Below are 20,196 nucleotides of genomic sequence, written 5' to 3'. Positions count from 1 at the left end.
CTGGAAGGCTTGACCTCTGCCCTTGTGAAGGAGATGCATGCGACACCCTGTCGATTTAAGGAAGACTGCTGCTGTACAAGCTCTGGGACGTGGGAACCAGCAATGCGGGTGCCATTGCAGACACTTCCTCCTCCTGTTACCACCACGGCCCCTGCTGTGGCTCCTACATGTAGTGCGTTTGGAGCCCAGGAAGTGGGACAATGTGGAGAGTGGCAGAGACATTGATGGTGCAAAAGCTTTAAGAGAGTAAACTGGTTTCACAATCTCCTCCTGGTTTTATTGCTGTTTCTATTTCTCTTATGAGCCTGTCCCACTCCAGGCTCCTCCTTACCTGTCTCTGGCTTCCCCTTGATCCCCACTAGAGCCTCCCTTTCTATGAAGGTCCCCTATATACATAAGCCTGTGTCAGATCGCTGCTATGGCATTTGTCTTTTGTTAACCATTACACAGAATGTTAATCACTTTCACACACTAATTCTCAGAGAAGTCTTGCCCGAGAAAAGGGACCACAACTCACTGCCCAAGTATGTTGCCCCAGTCACTGCACTGGGCATTTCCATCTGCTCCTTCTACCAACCTATCATCCCTACTTGATAGATGAGCACCAGATTTGACATCCACTCCCTGGCAAGTGGCAAAGCTAGGATTTATTCCCGTTTTAGTTAACTCCTTTTCTTGGGATGTTTATTGTTTTACCAGGAATCTTGACTTAGTAATGTAAGTACGATTTAGCCCTATTGATGGAATTTCTGTCATCACTCCTAGTCAGGGGGGTTCATACCTCCACCAGGCATCTTCCTGGCACCTTCAAGTCATGTCACACAGGTAGCCTCCAACTTAAATGATGCTTTTAACGGTTTAATAGTTAGAAATAAGGACAATAGTTTATCGCCAATAACTTTTTTACATGACATTGAAGTTACAAAATCCTCTTCTTTCTTACTTGATTTTCTCAATAACATGTGCATTCTTGAGAGTCAAAGGTGGAAGTGAGTAGATAGACTAGATGAGAAGTTATTTTGTTATTCTAAGTGAAAAACGATGGTAGCAATAAAAATAGAAGTTCATAGATTAAAAACGTGTGGTGGGTAGCAAAGAGGAGACTGCAAAGAAAAAAAATAGATATGCAGGCATGCATGGTGGTCACACAGCAGGTATTGTAGATTTCCTCATTTGACACCTCCACCATCCCTTCCACTTTGTTTTCCTGTGCTGCTGGGGCCAGAATGTTCCAGAATAGCTTGCAGCTATAAGTATGTGACTGAGGTTCTGCCAAGGCATCGCACCTACAATGCATGTGACAGGAGGCACAAGTAAAACAGCAAGGGGAAGCCATGTGCACAAGAGATGTTCTGGTAAACATGGTATCCAAGGCTTCTGGCGCAGCCAGGGCATTGGTGGTGGGAGTTGTCTTTCAGGACCTATTGTTGGGATTTGAGTGGTGGGAGCAGTGGGAGGTGCATACTTGTGATGTGGTTGGACTCTTGTCCTGGCTCTGTGCAGGTGTCCTGTTGTCCATCCCAGCCTAGCTCTCCAGGCTCCTTGGAGATTTAGGAACAGCCAATACCATCTTTCTTAGAGAATTCTGTTTTATTCTGCATAGAGGAGTTGGGATTGGCCCTGCTATCATAAATCCAGGAAAAGATGATGCTTCAAGGAGGCTAACTCTGTTTAGTAGTGTTGAGAAGGGAAACTGAAAAGTGTATATTTATTAAATTTACTGATATATTGTTCATTGGGACTGTAGCAAAGGCATGACTTGTGTGTGTGTGTGTGTGTGTGTGTGTGTTGGGGGAAGTAAGAATTATGAAATAGAAGTGAGGATAGGTGGGAAGAAGACATAGCTCATGAAGACATCTCTACTGATAACTTGACTCTTACAGCAGCTGTACGTGAGCAGGATCAGAAGTCAAAAGAAAGGTCTTTTTGAAGATAAGAGATATTGGCACATGCTTGACTGCTGATGGGAAGGGTACAGCAGAGAAGGAGACACAGGGATAGTGAGTGAGGATAAAAGTCTGTAAGATCTTGTCAGTTATTTAACTTCTCTCTGCCTTCGTTTACTTACCTACAACTTTGGGTAATAACATTGTCCTCTCAGGATTTGGGGGCCTGGAGTGAAATAATGTGTATGAAGAGATTTTAATCAGAGTTTTATACTTTGTGAGGGCTCAATAAATGTAGCCATTACTATTGTTACTACTACTATTACTCTAATTGCCTTTGTATACTTTAGAGTAGTGTGATTATGGAAGAGTCATCACTTCCATCTCTGGAGTCTACACATCTTCCTTCAGCTCTTATAGGTTGGCCCCCTTGCCACATTATCATCACTTAATTATGTAGGTTAACCATTTATCAAGCAACCAGTATGCACCAACTATGCATGTATCAGTTGCCTGGGATACAAAGCTGAGAAAAATTATTCTCTGTCTCCAAGTAGCTTCTGGGCCACAGAGGAGAGATATGGGTAAAGCATGAATACTTTATAGCAAGTTTTATATTGATTGAATCAGGGTTCTAGCAGGAGCAGGACCGCTAGGAGATATGTATTATATTTATTTACTCATTTATACACACACACATTTGTATATTTATTATGCTGGCTAAGCAGACCTGATATCCATAGGGAGCAAAGCAGGATGAAAGGATCCTGAATGGGCCGAAACACCGTGGGCACCTTTTTACCCGAAAGTGTGCACTCATCTATCGTGGGTCCAACCCATTCTTCCAATGAGCCATCTACCTTCTTACAGAAGAGTGTGTTGAAGTGGCAGGTTTTTCTCCCTCATATTCCCATCTACTCTCTTATACACCAATTGGACCTTTAGTTTAAGGAATTAAATTTATGATAAGCAGGTATATAAATTTATTCTAGTATGTACTGCTTAATTTCTCTAGCTGCATTTATTAACAGATTTTATTTAGTCATCTGTGCTGCTAGTGAAAGTGATTGGCTCCCTGCAAATGAGGAGCACAACCCAAGCTAACATGCGGATTCATTTTCAGCTTTAGTTTTTAATTTCACCTGCTGTTTTTTGCTCAGAGCAGTTATAAATTGTATTTTAAATGAAATGTATATTTAAGGAGGAACCCTTAGCAACCAATATTCTTTTCTACTTAAAATCTGCTTCTTAATCTGCTCTGCACATGAAAGACTGTGTTAGACTATGGCAACCACTGATGAATTTAAAAAGCTGTATTTATGGTTCTTATTGTCAAAGGAATTCAAGGTATAGGGTTAATTAACCCAACTTTTTTTGTTGCAAGAAATTGAAGCCAGCTCAGGAATTACATGTTGGAAAGGTGGGGGAAGTGGGTGGGATGGAGATTGTGATTATGGGGAGGGGGATCAGGGCATGTAGGACAGAAGTACCCCGCAGTCTGGCTGTCAGTGTAGATGGGCTAGGAAGTATGTGGGGGCAAGCCCATCTCAGACCTCAGGTCTGTCTGATGATCCACCTGTCCCTGCTCAGGATTCTCTCCAGAGTCTGTTCCAGCCTCTTTCTCACTCATCCCTGGTTTCCTCCCGTTTCTTTCATGTACCTGGCCTGATCACCTGTGCAGTCACTGCCAACCTTCACCATGAATTGACATCAGTTTCTGGGTCTCTCAAACCAGATTCTTGTAGGAAAGGCTTCCCTCTCACTGTTTGTACCAGGAGAATTTGTGCAATGTTCTCTATGAGAACTGATTGGAACCTTTTATTTGGATATATTAGAATGGCCTTGTCCAAGGATATCATGGCACTGAACGACACCCTAGATCAAATGGGCTTAGTGGATATACATAGAACCTTTCACCCCAAAGAAGCAAAATACACATTCTTTTCAAATGCACATGGAATTCTCAAAGATAGACCACATGATAGGACACAAAACAAGCCTCAAGAAATTCAAAAAAATTGAAATCATATCAAGCATTTTCTCTGACCACAAGGGCCTGAAACTAGAAACCAACCTCAAGGAAAAAACTCAGAAACACTCAAATTTATGGAAACTGAATGGCATGTTACTAAACAATGAATGGGTTAACAATAAGATAAAAAAAAATCAGAAAGTTTCTGGAAACAAATGAAAATGAACACACAACAGTCCAAAACCTATGGGACACAGCAAAGGCAGTCCTGAGAGGGAAGTTCATAGCAGTACAGGCCTACCTAAAAAAAAATGATGGGAAAATTTCAAAGAAACCACCTACCCTATAACTACAAGAGTTGGAGGAACAACAAAAAGAAATCCCAGAGCACATAGAAGGAAGGAAATAATCAAGATCAGAGCAAAATTAAATGACATAAAGACTAAAATAACAATTCAAAGGATCAATGAATCCAGGAGCTGGTTCTTTGAAAAGATAAACAAAATTGACAAGCCTTTAATCCGACTCATCAAGAAAAAAGGAGAGAGGACCCAAATAAATAAAATCAGAAAAAAAGAGGAGAAATTACAACTGATACCACAGAAATATAAAAAATTATAAGAAATTACTATGAACAACTCTGTGCCAAGAAATTTGAAAACCTGGGTGAAATGAACAAATTTCTACAAACATATAATCTTCCAAAACTGATTCAGGAAGAAGCAGAAAGCCTGCACAGACCAATAACAGCTAGTGAAATTCAAGCACTAATCTAAAAACTGCCAGGACACAAAAGGCCTGGACCAGATGGCTTCACAGGAGAATTTTACAAAACATTTAGGGATTAGCTAACTCATATGCTGCTCATACTATTACAAAAAATCCAAGAAGAGGGAAGACTCCCAAACTCTTTTTATGAAGCCAGCATCATCCTAATTCCAAAACCAGATAAAGACACACAAAGAAAGAAAATTACAGGAGAACCAAGATGGTGGCATAGGTAGACACACTGCGCCTCCTTGCACAACCAGAACTGATGGAAAGTCAAACAGCAAGGAAGTCCGACACCAAGGAAATAAAAAATAAACATTCATCCAGACCAGTAGGAGGGGCGGAGACAGGCACCAGGGCGGAGAGGACTCTCGTTGCAGTGGCGGGACCGAGACTGGCGGAATGTGGGACAAACAGGGCAAGCAGTCTGACCACTGGTAGACCCTGCGGCCCCACATTAGATAAACCATAGATAAACCAGGACGAATGGCGGGGAGCGAAGCAGACCATGTAACCCAGGGCTCCAGCGCGATAAAATAAAGCCTCAAACCTCTGAGTGAAAACACCCGTGGGGGTTGGGGCGGCAGCAGGAGAAACTCCCAGCCTCACAGGAGAGGTCGTTGGAGAGACCCGCAGGGGCCTAGAGTGTGCACAAGCCCACCCACTCGGGAACCAGCACCAGAGGGGCCCAATTTGGTTGTAGGGAGCAGAGGGAGTGACTGAAATCCGGCAGAGAGTGGAGCGGGTGCCATTACTCCCTCTCGGTCCCTCCCCTGCGTATAGCACCACAGCTCAGCGTCACAGCTCAGCGACCAGCATTACCCCTCCCCGGTGAACACCTAAAGCTCCACCCCTTTAAGTAACAGAAGCACCAAGACAAAAAAAAATGGCCCAAATGATAGAACACTTCAAAGCTCCAGAAATAATTCAACTAAGCAGCGAACAGATAGCCAACCTATCAGATGCAGAGTTCAAAACACTGGTAATCAAAAAGCTCACAGAATCGGTTGAATTTGGTTGAAAACTAGATGAAAAAATGAAGGCTAGGCTAAGAGAGACAAAGTAAAATGTACAGGGAACCAATAGTGAGGCAAAGGAAACTGGGACTCAAATCAACAGTGTGGACCAGAAGCAAGAAAGAAACATCCAACCAGAAAAGAATGAAGAAACAAGAATTCGGAAAAATGAGCAGAGGCTTAGGAACCTCCAGGACATCTTGAAACGTTCCAACATCCGAATTATAGGGGTGCCAGAAGGAGAAGAGGAAGAACAAAACATTGAAAACTTATTTGAACAAATAATGAAGGAGAACTTCCCTAATCTGGCAAAGGAAATAGACTTCCAGGAAGTCCAGGAAGCTCAGAGAGTCCCAAAGAAGCTGGACCCAAGGAGAAACACACCAAGGCACATCATCATTACATTACCCAAGATTACACACAAGGAGAGAATCTTAGAAGCAGCAAGAGAAAAGGAGACAGTTACCTACAAAGGTCTTCCCATAAGACTGTCAGCTGATTTCTCCAAAGAGACCTTACAGGCAGGAAGGGGCTGGCAAGAAATATTCAAAGTCATGAAAGCCAAGGACCTACATCCAAGATTGCTCTATCCAGGAAAGCTATCATTTAGAATGGAAGGGAAGATAAAGTGCTTCTCAGATAAGATCAAGTTAAAGGAGTTCATCATCACCAAGCCCTTATTATATGAAATGTTAAAGGGACTTATCTAAGAAAAAGAAGATAAAAAATATGAACAGTAAGAATGACAGCAAACTCACAGTTATTAACGACCACACCTAAAACAAAAACAAAAGCAAACTAAGCAAACAACTAGAACAGGAACAGAACCACAGAAATGGAGCTCACATGGAGGGTTATCAACAGGGGAGTGGTAGGGAGAGAGGGGGGAAAGGTACAGACAATAAGTAGCATAAATGGTAGGTAGAAAATAGACAGGGGGAGGGTAAGAATAGTGTAGGAAATGTAGAAGCCAAAGAACTTATAAGTATGACCCATGGACATGAACTATAGGGGGGGAGTGTGGGAGGGAGGGGGTGGGCAGGATGGAGTGGAGTGGGGGGGCAATGGGACAACTGTAATAGCATAATCAATAAATATATTATAAAAAATAAAAAAAAACAAATGTGTGTTTTGTAATAAGTAACCATTTTTAAAAATTGGAAAGTACATTTAAATGCTACCAAAAATAGTTAAAAATAAAACATTTAAGCGACACTTGGGAAGTCTCTGAGACTGCACCCCTTAATAGTAGAAAATAGTATTTCTTATAGGTACAAATCACAATGTGGAGGAAGAGTGAGTAGATAAAAAGAGGAAGAGAGAGGAAACCCTGAGGTCAGAAGGGAGTAGCCAGAAGCAGAAGTGCTGATCCTGATCCCAGAAGAACTTAAATTCCTCTTCTTCAGGAGGATACTGCACATGTTAAGACCAGCTATGTGGGCCATAAACCTTCTGTTTTCTAGACAAAGTATTCCCAGTTCCTCCCAATAAGGTCCTTTGCCATCCTGACAAATTCATTTTTCCCATTTGTCAGTGTCCTTACTGAATTTTGATGACCAGAACAAATACCGCTGCCTACTAACTTCTAGTTTCATCGGCCAGATTATTCCTTCCTTGTGCCCAACATAGCTTTAAAAAAAAAAAAAAAAGACTAAGATTATTCCTAAACCTTTCCCTTGTCTTTTCACCTGAAAATCACTAGTCACTGTCTTGCTTTATTTCTTTGTTATTTGTCATGCATGGCTTCTAGCTTGGGACTTTTGTCTGGACAGTTTCCTTCTGCCTCCTGAAATGTTAGGTTAAAGCCATATTTTCAGGTCAGTGAATCTCCTGACAAGGAAATTCTTCTTGATCTCACATGATCCATATTGTCTGGCCAATAGTCCATCCTTCTGGTATAGAGAGTGAGATCTTTCTCTTTGACTTGTTGTGCAGCAGTTATTAGCCTCCAGGATCTTCCTTTGCCTTCTGAAGGCTTGAGTGCTAAAACAAAAACAAGAACCCTGCTAGACATGACTGTGTCTTTCACTTCCCTTGGGTGAATCTTTATAGTGACTGGGGATAACTTCTAGATGTTTTGGAGTTTTTTGTCTGGACTATTTATGTATTCACCGCCAATGGTAGTAGTGTATCAGGAGGTTTGGAAATCACCTCTGGTCCAGGAAGACGAGCACACTTTTGAAGAGCCACACCAGCCCTGCCTGCCTCCTGGGAAGGTGTCTTTTTCTTACCTGTGTCCTGCTCTCTTCCTGGTACTGCAGAAGCCCACAGCTAAGCGAAGCCTTAGCGAAGCTTCTTTGACATAGCTGCATTTCCACTGGAGCTGAGCATCCTTACTAGTTACTTAGCTTGGGGAATGCCCTTTTCTTCTTCCTTTTGCATTTACCTCCTTTGACGTCACTGTTGAATTCTTATCAGAGTTTTTGTTCTCTCTGGCTGTCTTCCCTTGCTGAACCCTCTGCCACCATTTGAGCTGCAGCTTTCTCAGGTTGCCTCAACTGTTCTGTGAATAAAATCATCAGCTCATTCTTAAGGAGTCACGTCATTCACTGATACCAGTTTTAAGTTAGCTCGGGCCCTGACTGTCACCAAAAAAGTTTCCCTTTGTTACCAGGGCCTTGTGCAAGTTGGGGGGGAAATAAATAAGAATACCTACTTTGAGCAGATGAAGTACAAAATTTCTCTCCAGGAGGAGGAATTAGGAATGTTCCCATCCCCTGGGTGATGACGCTATGGACCTGGCTTGAGTGGGGCCTGGACGTTAGCTCCATCTTACTAGTGAGCAGGATACAACCACATAGCAGCCTGGTGCGAAACACATACCACCTGTATTTAAAAACAAGACAAAACCATAGATTTTGTGTCTGCTGTTTACAGTACAGCCTCCCAATTTCTGGTCTTGGGAATGCCACGTTATTCCTGCTTTGTTGTTTTTTTTTTTTAATGTTACTATTGAGGTATAACTTTTATACCGTAACATCCATCCCATTGTAGGAATAGAGTCCAATGGCTTGTAATAAGTTTACAGCACTGTGCAAATGCCACTGTGGTCTGTTGCAGTCACGGCTCCCAACCCGGCACCAGGCAATCTCTGATCTGCTTTCTGTTTTTATAAATTTGCCTTTTCTGGAAATCTCACATAAGTGGCATCTTATTTTCCTCGAGCTGCTTTCTTCTGCTAACTGAATAGAAGTTCAAACCCGACCCATGCATTGTTTTCTTATCTGCCTCAGCATTCAAACATGCTCTGTTCCCTGCATCTTTTCTTTTTATTGTAACAGCTTTATTGAGACATAATTGGCATAAATTACAAGTCATACTTTAAGGTGTGAAATTCAGTGTTTTTTAGTATTTTCACCAAACTGTGCAACATCACCACAATCCATTTCAGAAGCCTTACATCATCCCCCCAAAAAACACCTTACTCATTAGGAGACAGTCACATTTCCTGTAAATACTAAGGCCTAGGTAAATACAAATTTACTCTCTATTTCTATGGATTGGCCTATTTTGACCATTTTGTATAAATTAAATAATGCAATACGGGATCTTTAATGCCTGTCTGCTTTCACTTAGCATAATGTTTTCAAGGTGCATCCATGTTGTAGCACGGGTCAGTATTTCATCCTGAACAATATTCCATTGTACAGAGGCAGCAGAGTTTGTCCATTTTTCAGTTGATACACATTTGAGTGGTGTCCACTTTTGGCTGTTATGAATAATGCTGCTATGAACAGTCCTGCACAAGTTTTCACGTGGGCACATGTTTTCAGCTCTCTTGGGCATATACCAGGAATGGAACTGCTGGGTCATGTGGTGACTCTCTGTCTCATTGATGGAGAACCTGTAAGGTGCTTCCTTGATTGTCCTCTCCAGCCACCCCCTGCCCCCACCTCTCAGTTTCTCGAGCATTTCTGAGACCAGCCTCTCAAGGTCAGACTCCGTGTCCTCTCCACTCTCTCCTCTCCCGTGAACTCTCCTCTTAAAGAAACTTTTAAATATGATATCTGACATGAATAAAAGAACACTAAAGACAGCATTAATATCTTTGTCAACTTTAATGGTGATATAATGACCGTCCACACATGTCACCACACCTTACAAACTGAGGAGCCTTAAAGTAAAATCTCTTCTTCATTCTACATTTTTTTGTCCTCTGGGTCATTTCTAACTCACTTTAATTCCACTTTTAAACAAGGAATCTGGGCTAAAAAGTCTTTGAAACCCAATACATTGCTAAAATTCCCTAATTACTACAAAGAGATGAATTTTTTGTTTAGAATGTATTATAGAAGATTAATAGCTTACATTGTTGAATATTACTGTAATTCATTTTATTATGAAGTCTTGGCTAAGAGCACGACATACAATTATAGCATCATCTTTATAGGAAATTTATTCTACTTTGTATTTACTTCAGATGCTTTGGTTTTTTCCTACATTTCTAAGGCTAAAAGCTGAGGTTCCTGTAGTGTTCTCCCTCAACCCCACCTCTCTTTAGACAATTCATTTAACCAGTGTAGTTGACCCCAAGGGAGGTATGGATGTCAATTATTGCTACAAATTAATACTAATGATTCCTTAAATAATGTAATTAATTATTTAATTACATTATTTAATTACATTAATTAATTACATTAATTAATTAATTAATTAATTAATGTAATACCTGACCCTTTGGAAGAAACTATTTATAATTATCAGGACCAGGCCTTTGTTTTCCTCTTTTGTGCCTGGTGGTCTGCGTACCTTGCTGTAAACATAGATGGGGAACGAGCTGCTGTGTAAGTGAAGAAACACCCACTCTCATACCCCGCTCCAAGCAGAAAAAGTTGCCTAGAAAGTGATTGGAGATGAATATTTAAAATATTTGCAAATTACATTTGTCAATTTTCCAAACTACATTGTTATTGAACATTCATTTCATTTTTGGAAGTTTGAAATATTTTCTTATTCCTATTATGTGTGGATGTCATTAAAACAGCTCTCATTTTTCTTGGACTCATTAAGGCATTCTAAGAAATGTGGTAAATTTTGAATGAGTTACATTTAGACACAAAGTGGCTGACCATTCTCCTGTGGAGCTGAGTCTGTCTGCCCCGAGCACATGCAAGGTCTATCCTCCCTGAAAAGTGCAGGCCAACAAGACAGGGAGCTTGCTCATACCAAAGAGACCAGTGGTTTCCAAGGCACAAGTCATCCCTGGGCTCTGGCAGTTCTCATTTGTTAGCAGGTCTTGTGACTCCCACCCACACATACCTCAGAGTTTTCCTTTAGTCTGAGAATTTATAGCCACTAATACTGTACTTTGCTACTCTCTGCTATCTTTGAACACACATCATATTCTCATTTTATTCTGAAAAAATTCCTTATGTTCATGGCTTTAGCTTTTAAAATTCTAAATCTATTTGATCACATTCTTTGTACTTTTTCTCCTCCTAAAATTAAAAAGAAACAAATAAGCATGTGTTTTATTTGAATGGGTGGCAAAGATTTATTGACTCCAGAAACCAAGTCCACAAGGTGATGGACTGCTCTGGGGACCTGTGACATGCCTTGTAGGCATATTTTGAAACCACTGATGAGTGAGGATCCAGGTTACTAGATAGTTTGGCTCTTCTTTGTGCACTTAAGACTTGATCAAATTCACTCCAAATCTCATTTACAATACCCATCCCCTTACAAAAATCTTTCTTCAACATCAGTCTTTTTTCTCAGTCTTCCCAGATTCTGAAATAACTAGATTCAATTCCCTGAGATTCCATTTTACTCACATATTTGTTTTAAACCTTAAGCATCATTGCAGTTAGTCAACAGTTAAGAAAAGTTAATATCTTTTTTATCATCATACTAATGGGGGATTTCATTAAGATATTACCTGTCACAGGTAAAGGATAAAAACCAATTCTTCATGAATGAAAGAGTATGGTTAAGATCAGTATTCACAGTCAAAGATAAGGCTTGGTTTTTTATTTATAGCTGTCTTCTTTGAAACACAGTCAGCATGAAGTATTTAAGAATTTATTGACTTGAACCAACCATATGGGAAAACATATTTGCCAATGATACCTCAGACAAGAGTTTAATCTCCAAAATATATAAAGAACTCACACGACTCCATTCTAAGAAGATAAGCAACCCAATTAAAAAATGGGCAGAGAACGTGAACAGACACTTCTCCAAGGAGGACATACAGAGGGTCCAGAGACATATGAAAAGATGCTTAGTATCTCTAGTTATCAGAGAGATGCAAATTAAAACCACAATGAGATACCACCTCATACCAGTCAGAATGGCCATCATAACCAAAGCAACAAACAACAAGTGTTAGAGAGGATGTGGAGAATAGGGAACCCTAGTGCACTGTTGGTGGGAATGCAGACTGTGCAGCCACTGTGGAAAACAGTATGGAATTTCCTCAGAAAACTAAAAATGGATCTGCCTTTTGACCCGGCAATTCCACTGCTAGGATTATATCCTAAGAACCCTGAAACACCAATCCAAAAGAACCTATGCACTCCAATGTTCATAGTAGCACAATTCACAATAGTCAAGTGCTGGAAGCAACCTAGGTGCCCATCAGTAAATGAATGGATCAAAAAACTATGTAGTACATTTACACAATGGAATTCTATGCAGCAGAAAGAAAGAAGGAGCTCCTACCCTTGGGAACAGCATGGATGGAACTGGACAGCATTATGCTAAGCAAAGTAAGCCAGGTGTTGAAAGACAAATATCATATGATCTCACCTTTAACAGGAACCTAATCAACAAAACAAACAAACAAGCAAAATATAACCAAAGACACTGAAATTGAGAAAAGGCTGACAGTGACCAGAGGGGAGAGGGGAGGGAATTTCAGGGGAAAAGGGTGAAGGGTTTGTAGGAACAATTAAAGAGGACACATGGACAATAATGGCGGGGGGTGGGTGGAAATGAGAGGGAGGCGGGAAGGGATGCGGATTAGGCTGGGGTGGGGAGAAAAGGCAGAGAACTGTACTTGAACAATAATAAAATTCGAAAGAAAAAATAATTTATTGACTTGAATTTTCTCAGTTGTAGAAAACAATGATGTTTTAAATTTTTAGATTTTTCTTTGGAAGTCTCATGCTTTCAAGCCTTTGAAGTTTTTGTGTGCCTGAAAGGCTTCTCTCATGTTTTGATGCTTCTTGTTTGCATATGACAAAACATGCACTAATTGTGTATTATGTTGTGGTTCAGGTATTTTATTTCTGTTACATCTTTCCCATTTAAACTATACAATCTTCAAGATGAACAGGGAGAGTTGTGACTGCGGTCTCCCCTCGCAGCCACCTGCACACTGTCATATAGAGCTGACATGAGTGCCAGTGAGAATTTCTGTGTTCATTTCACAGGTAGGGAGCATTAAGCGGGACATGTCCTTCACGTTTCAACCGGAGGACCTAAAACGAGACTCAAGTAAAAAAATGTCTCACCAGCCCTTGTTCCCCTTGGCCTTGGAGGAAGACGTGAAAACAGCAGACACCAAAACCACGCACCGAGCCCTTGACCATGACAAAGAAAACACCCGCTCCATCTGTCTCCTTGAGCAAAAGCGAAAAGTTGTTTCTTCCAACATTGATGTTCCTCCAGCAAGGTAAGAGGCCATGAAACCTTTTCTGTGTCTGCCCAGGAGGTTGGTGCAAAGCACAGTGACTTAGGAAGGGCTTTGTGCCAAGAAGTTTGCTTGGATGAAACAGCTTTTGAGAACTGACTCTGAGGCTGCAGTAGTTGGAACTCCTATGGCTCTAAAAAGAAAATTTTATTAGATTTTGGCAAATGAATAATAAAGAGCAAAAAAAGTGTAAAAAAATTGAGGACATATGGAATGTAGGACTGAGCCTAGGCACGTAACGGCTAAGACACTCAGTCTTTGGTCAGGGGCTTGGGAGCCAGGGCTGAAGACCATGTTCAGCCCCAGCCTCTTTTTGTGTGGCCTTAGAGATAAGAGTGGTTTTATATTTTAAAGGGTTAAAAAAAAATGGAGACTATGTAACATAGATCATAGGTGGCCTGCAAAGCCTAAAATATTTATATGTGACTCATTACAGAAAAAGTTTGGTGATTCCTTGTTTATATCATGGTAATCCTTTGAAGACAAATCTACCTTGAAACTGGGCCAAGAGAGTTTATCTGAAATATCAAAAGGCTTTTGTCACATTATAATTTTACTTAAAGCATATCTGGTACTGTTGAACCAGAGGACAATATTATGGCAGAATGACAATGAACAGTAACAGAATGTACACATGAGACCTTTTGCTTATTTTCTTATCACTTATCTCACCTCGATTTGGGGGACATCCAAAAAATTGACAGGTCTCTCATAGTGGGGTTTCATAATTCTCCTTTTACAAGTGAGTAAAACAGACTCAGAAATGTGAAGGGGTCTCCTGGGAGCACACATTTAACGAACAGGAGGCCTAAGACAGGGGTAGACTTCTGACCATCATTAGTGTTTATTGAAGAACATTCATTTGTTATCATTTACATACCATGATGTACCCTTAAAATGCACTGATATTTCTAATATCATTTGCTCTCCAGCCTCTACAAAATAAAAAGGGGAAACTCTCAAAAGCTAGACAAACCTTATTAGATAACGTGGGTCATTAGAGCATGCATTTGTTATTCTCTTTTGCCAGGCATTGTTTGTCTCTGTGTTTTGGATGTACCCACACACTGATACTTAAATTGGTTAGATTGCACCCAAACAGCAATTACAATTTGATCATGCAAAGTAGTAACTGTCTTCTAATTAAAACCCTAAAGCTAAAGAAATCTATTAGCAAACCAGTAGTAATGGGAATAAAGAAAATTTGGACCAAAATATCCCTAGACTTAACAGCAGTTTATTAGAACATGCCAGATTGTTAGTTTGCTATTGGGGAAAAAAGAAAGAAAAAGAACCATACAATACTGTTTATTTTATAGAGTTTTAAAATATAGTGATGTCATATTTATCACATGCTGGATAAAGTGAAATCATTTTCTTCTTATAGGATGATTCTGAGAATTGTACAGTTTGAAAGAATTTCATAAACTTGTTACTTTTGAGTTCAAAATTAGGAAATGACCTGAACTTCAAACAATATCCTATACATACAATGGAAAATTGTGAGCTTAATTTGGCTACCATTTCCAATGGTGTTATCTACATTTTCTCCTTGTGTCTTATGTACTATACACCATTTATAGAAGTCTCTTATATCACATTTGGAATTAAGTGAGAGATAAGGAAAGATGGGTATCACTATTTCTGAATCTCTAGAGCCCAGCAGTTTCTGGAGCAAATGCTTAATGTTTAAATGCACTAAAACTGTGCGGGTCACAAACTCTGTAACCAACATGAAACTGCTGAAGAAGAGAGAAAGTGTAAAGGTCACTTTAAGCTTCTCTTATTCAATAAAATATATACATTGGGTGGAGAATATGAATATGCCCACTCATTTTGGTGAAATACTAATACTACATAATTTGTGGACTCCTGTTAAGAACTGAAGCACTCTCTATGAAGCAGCTATGCAGACATCTTTTTTAGGAAACCTTTATCCACTTTTATCCTTTTCCATCATTTTAGTAATTCAGGTCAACAAGTAACTGTTGTTCCTGCTTTCTTGCTCAGTCTGTCTGTTTGTTACACAGCAGTCAAACAATCTTTCTAAAGCACAAGTGTAATCATGGACAGACAGACGGAGATAAGAAAGTGCTGGGAATGATTATAATTGACATTATGATTTAATGAAATGCATTGTGCCATCAGACACAATCAAGCCCTCTTGCTGGGGATTTACATTCTAAAGTCAACAAATAAGCAAAGATTAGGTACAGACAAAATTATTCTTTACAATGCCTTTAACCACCTGTGAGACCCACCATGAAACACTTGGGATCTGAAACCAATTTTAAAAGGACAGGTCTTCTCTCCCTTCTTACTCTGGGGCAAAATTTCATTGAGTGGAATGGTGTGATTTCTGTTTTATTGTTTTAAAAAATAGCTCTCTCTTGCTGCCAGGTGCCTGTGGTTGAATTTCTGTAATTTAAATGCACATATACTGCAGTTGACTTTCCTAATATTCTATGAAAGCCTGAAGGGAGTTAGTAATGTAAGACAGAGAATCTTTCTCGATCACCAGTTCTCTTTCCTGTACAACACTGATAACCTGGATTGATGACGTCTTTTCTTCATTATAACTTAGGAAAGCTCCTGTTTTATGATGTAAGTTTGACTCAGGAAGTGTGTATGTGTATATCAGTGTTTTAAAGAAAACTTTACACACTTATTTGTGTTGATTTCATGACATTGAAGACTCAACTTCCAACAATTGTGTTTTATATCCTTTTATTATAAGCACACAATAGTGTCAATTTAGAATTTGTCACCTCTTTAGAATTCCATCGTGAATTTAAAACTTGGGTTGTTAATATGAATTTTTTAAATAACCAATAATTTATGTCACTTTGCTATTTTCGAGGGCTATGCTCCCTGGAGCAGTTGGGTAGTTACAAAGTAAAATACTGAAAGTGTTTTTCCCACGTTTACAGGCATGACTTTCAAAGACCCCTTGGATAGTTAATAATAGTTCCTTCATGTAATCCTTTCTGGCAGCAAACTAGAGAAAATTTAACCACTGAAACTTCAGGCGAACCTGTCCCATGTTGTGCTAGGTAGACCGTGGCTTTGTGGCACAGGTCGCTTACATTGGAATGTTCCAGAATGCTTCAGAGGGCCATCACTCAGCTTTGGTAGCGCCCATGTCATAGATCACCTCTCAGAAATGGTTTATGTTTACATTTGATTCAACAATTTTTTCCTCACTGTGCCTGTTCAAAGTTTAAACAATCAGATATAGAAATAATTACATTCCATTGCCTCCCACTACCCACCTCCCTCTGCCAATACGGATCCTTTATTCTGCTTTTATTACAGAGAGGCATATAAATAATTAAAGGCAAATAAATAATTAAAAGAGGTTGATCATTTACTTATTTTAAAAGAATAACTTCTGAGTAGCACTGTCCAGTGGAAATTTAATCTGAGCTACATGTGTCATTTAAAAATTTCTAATAGCTACATTAAAAACAGGAAAATAACCTTCTATATCTAAATATCTTTATTTTCTATTATCAATATAAAAGTTTATTGGTGAGATATTTACATTCTTTTCTGCAAACTAGGTCTTTGAAGTCATACGTGCATTTTACTGTTGCAGCACGCCTCACCTTGAACTGGGCACTTTCCAAGTGATCGACAGCCACATGTGGAGAGTGACAAATGAATAGGGCTTTGCAGCTTTAGAGTAAACCATCAGCTAACTGTGCAGTTCAGCACAACTTCCCATTTATCCCTGAGATGGTGGTTTCTTTTCTCTGCTCAAACTAATAGGGTGGAACAGTAGCTTTCTGTGGCCGTGTTTCTTAAGGGTTAGTGAGGGGAAAGGTGTCTCCCCTGTAAGGTGTTTCAGCATCTGTGGCTCAAGAGATATTTAGTTGGGAAAACTTAGCAGCATAATTCCAGTACGTCCCCTAAATAATGACTCCCAGCTGTGTGTAACTGATATGTTGAACAATTATAATTCTTAAGATATTTAAATTCCATCTAAGCCAAATACAAGATAAATTGATACAATCACAGTTATAGTTCTTTAAAAACATAAAAGCAGCTTCATTTCCAGAGTGTGAGAGCCTGTTTCCTGGTTACTAGAAGCTGTGATGTCACCTGCAGTCGCCACCCTGAAGGCCACCCCAGCACATCAGGTCAGCACACTTCCTGCATGTGGTTACGCTTCTTCACACACTAGTAACAAAATAGCTAATTAATACATGCTACTTGTAAACATAGTAATTCAACAAATATATCAATTTTTTTTAAAAAGCTGCTAAGTAGGAAGGGTTTACTTTGTTACTTTATTATTGGCTTAAACTGTTACAAATTCTTTTAAATTTTAACTTATGTTTTCTTCCCTGATACAGAGTTTTGAGTAGGGAAGGGTTAAGGGTTAAGGCTGGAGAGTTAGGCTTAACTTGGAACACTTTAGGAATTTGATTTTTATCTGTTAGGTTATACAGAGTTATTCAATGATACCTCCGATTGACATTTCAGATTACTTCAGGAAGAATATGATTTTAGCAATAGGAGAATTCTTGAAGGGTGTGTTTCTATAAAATCACTTAGAAAATAGGATTGGTATCTAGGAGGGAGGAGTTTGGGAGTTCTGCTGCGCATTCACCTCCAGGAAGTCCCTTGACCTTCCCCCACGTGTCCATGGCCAGGCACTGCATGTGTCTCTTCTCCCGGCAGCCTCACTCTCAGGCCACCGGAGAGATACCCTGCTCCCAGCACTGCTGTCGAAGCTAGACCAGGCACCTGTGCCTCCCACAGGTGTGATCAGGCTGGATGGAGAAAACTAAGAAGGCTTGGGTCTTTATTACCTCCTTCAAAACTAGAAAGACCCTACAATCTGATAAGGTGAAAAAGAAGTAAAAGCCCATTTTGTGGTTTTAAAATATTCAACTTTTGTTTTCAAAGTGCTAGTTTGCTTATTGCAATACTAAATTCAATTGTCACTATATTTTGTAACCACAGGAATGGATATAAAAAGATAGCTCATTTCCTCTCATCAGTGAATCAGACAGTGGTATACTATTTAAATATTTGTATTTTTTTATAATTCAAATATTTTTCTATGCAAACAAGTGGAAATATATCAAGGAGAGCTGATATATTCATAAGCTAGGTTAACTCACCTATTGCCCACACTTTCTACTCTAAAAATGTTGGTTCATTGTCTTTTGGCTAACTTTTTATGTAAATTTTTGATTACTGTTTCAAAGTTTATTGACTGTCCATTGAGAAGTAACAGCTGGGACACAGTGTCCCAAGGCCTATCTTTGTACAGAATTCGGTAAGCTTTCTTCTTATCATTTCAAAAACATACCCTCTTCGCTGCATAGTGTTCAGTAGGAATCTGACATGAGATTTTGTCTATTACTAGTGGCTGTGAGGGCTTCGTGCCTCGTTTCATCACAGTGGCAAAGTCCACTTAGCAATGATAGAGAGCCACAGTGCTGGACCACTTCAGTGTGGCACCCAGAGCCAGGTTAGTGCCCACCCTCTGGACAGGCAAGAGGCCAGGTCAGTGCATCGGTAAGGAAGGAGTTTTCACTGCATTTCATTGATGTGCTTGGTGTTTCTAGGCTTAGAGTTTTCTTTGTGGAGTCACTCCTTCTGTAAACATGGAGACATTACTCTGCTGGAATTATGCTGCCTGCATTTCCCTCAGCATCACACCCAGCACAGCTGAATATGTTGTCTTCTTTATCTCAGATGTGAGACCACAGCAGTTTGCAAGTTCACTCTGGCATCCATAGCAAAAGTGTGGGGGCTCTGCCTCAGTCATCCCTTCGATGTGTGGTGAAACTGGGAAAAAAAATGAGAAACTATTTATTTGTGCATCCATAATAGGACAACATGGCCCTGCCTAGCAGCATCACATCTGGAAGTGACCAGTGGCAGAGACATTTGTCATGAAGGATGCTCCCTGCTTGGTTTGGTGTCAGTCTTATTCTCTCTTGGCTCCGGTCAGAATCAGGCCAAACCCCTGCATTGGCAAGGATATCCCAATGGCTTGGGGACAGCTCCTACTCTTGCTTATGGTGCTCTGTCTCCACATTATTGAAACTCCATGTGTCCATTTGGCTCCTGAGGAAACAGCCTTAATAGGGAAAAGAACCTGTCTCCAAGAATAAAAATGAAAAGACACTGAGTTTTTCTGAGCCTATCGCTGAAATTTCAAAGTCCAAATGTGTTTGTTGCTTCCTTTTTATTCCCCTGACTCTGAGTAATTTAATTCTATAAATTCTAATTAACCACATAAAGAAAGAACACAAGCCTTTTCTTCTGCCTACCTGGGCCTGCAGGGAGTAGGGTATTTCATCCAGATGACAGCTAGAAACCATGGCAACGTGCACAGCACAGGCCCCGTGGTGGTGCGAAGTGCAGTGGTCACCTTGCTCTGCCGGAGGCGGGTTTTATAGCTCACAGAGTGAAAAGAATTATGAGCATCAAGAAAGTCATGTGCTCGATCCACATCATTTGAAAGATGGAAATTATTATTTTAAGCTAAGAGTTTGGGTTCTGGTAATGGATTTAAACACTTTCTAAAAGCTGTTTTTTCAGATTTTGCCCATTTTCATTGGTGGGGCATCCCTTAAAACTCATCACACCTGAATGACTATTCACTAATAGGCTGACAGTCTTCCTTCTTATTGGAGGAGGAGGGATGCTGCCTTGTGCTCCATCCTCCGAAACACACACCTGCTGCCCACTTGTGTTCACATTTAAAACAGCTGTGCTCTTTGAAGGCCACACTGATGGGGGCCAAGAAGCAAAGGTGACAGCCTGGGGGTGAAGAGCACAACCAGGACGGTACACTGCTGTGTGTGATGGCCAGAGCTCAGTGAGAGTCTAGAGTAAGGGAGAAAAACTGAAAGTCAAAACAGGCAATAGTTGACATAACTCTGCCCATGC

At 40.1% G+C, this 20,196-nt stretch overlaps 1 protein-coding gene across 8 annotated transcripts in view; it reads left to right on the top strand.

Moving 5' to 3' along the window:
• The window catches only part of ZNF704 (zinc finger protein 704), a 161,079-nt gene that overhangs the window by 21,769 nt on the left and 119,114 nt on the right, over positions 1-20,196 (top strand). For 7 of the 8 annotated variants that reach the window (XR_008427476.2, XR_008427475.2, XR_008427473.2 and 4 more), the window contains exon 2: positions 13,022-13,263. Coding sequence is in view for 3 of the 8 variants with exons in the window: in XM_053929534.2 (XP_053785509.1) it covers positions 13,022-13,263 (242 nt within the window). In the remaining 5 variants the exon portion in view is untranslated. The remainder of the gene's footprint in view (positions 1-13,021; positions 13,264-20,196) is intronic. The other variant, XM_053929536.2, reaches the window with a different exon arrangement.

Source organism: Desmodus rotundus, chromosome 8 (genome assembly GCF_022682495.2).
Source record: "Desmodus rotundus isolate HL8 chromosome 8, HLdesRot8A.1, whole genome shotgun sequence".
Taxonomy (NCBI): domain Eukaryota; kingdom Metazoa; phylum Chordata; class Mammalia; order Chiroptera; family Phyllostomidae; genus Desmodus; species Desmodus rotundus.
The sequence above is the reverse complement of the archived record's forward strand: the minus strand, read 5'-3'. Positions and strand labels throughout refer to the sequence as shown.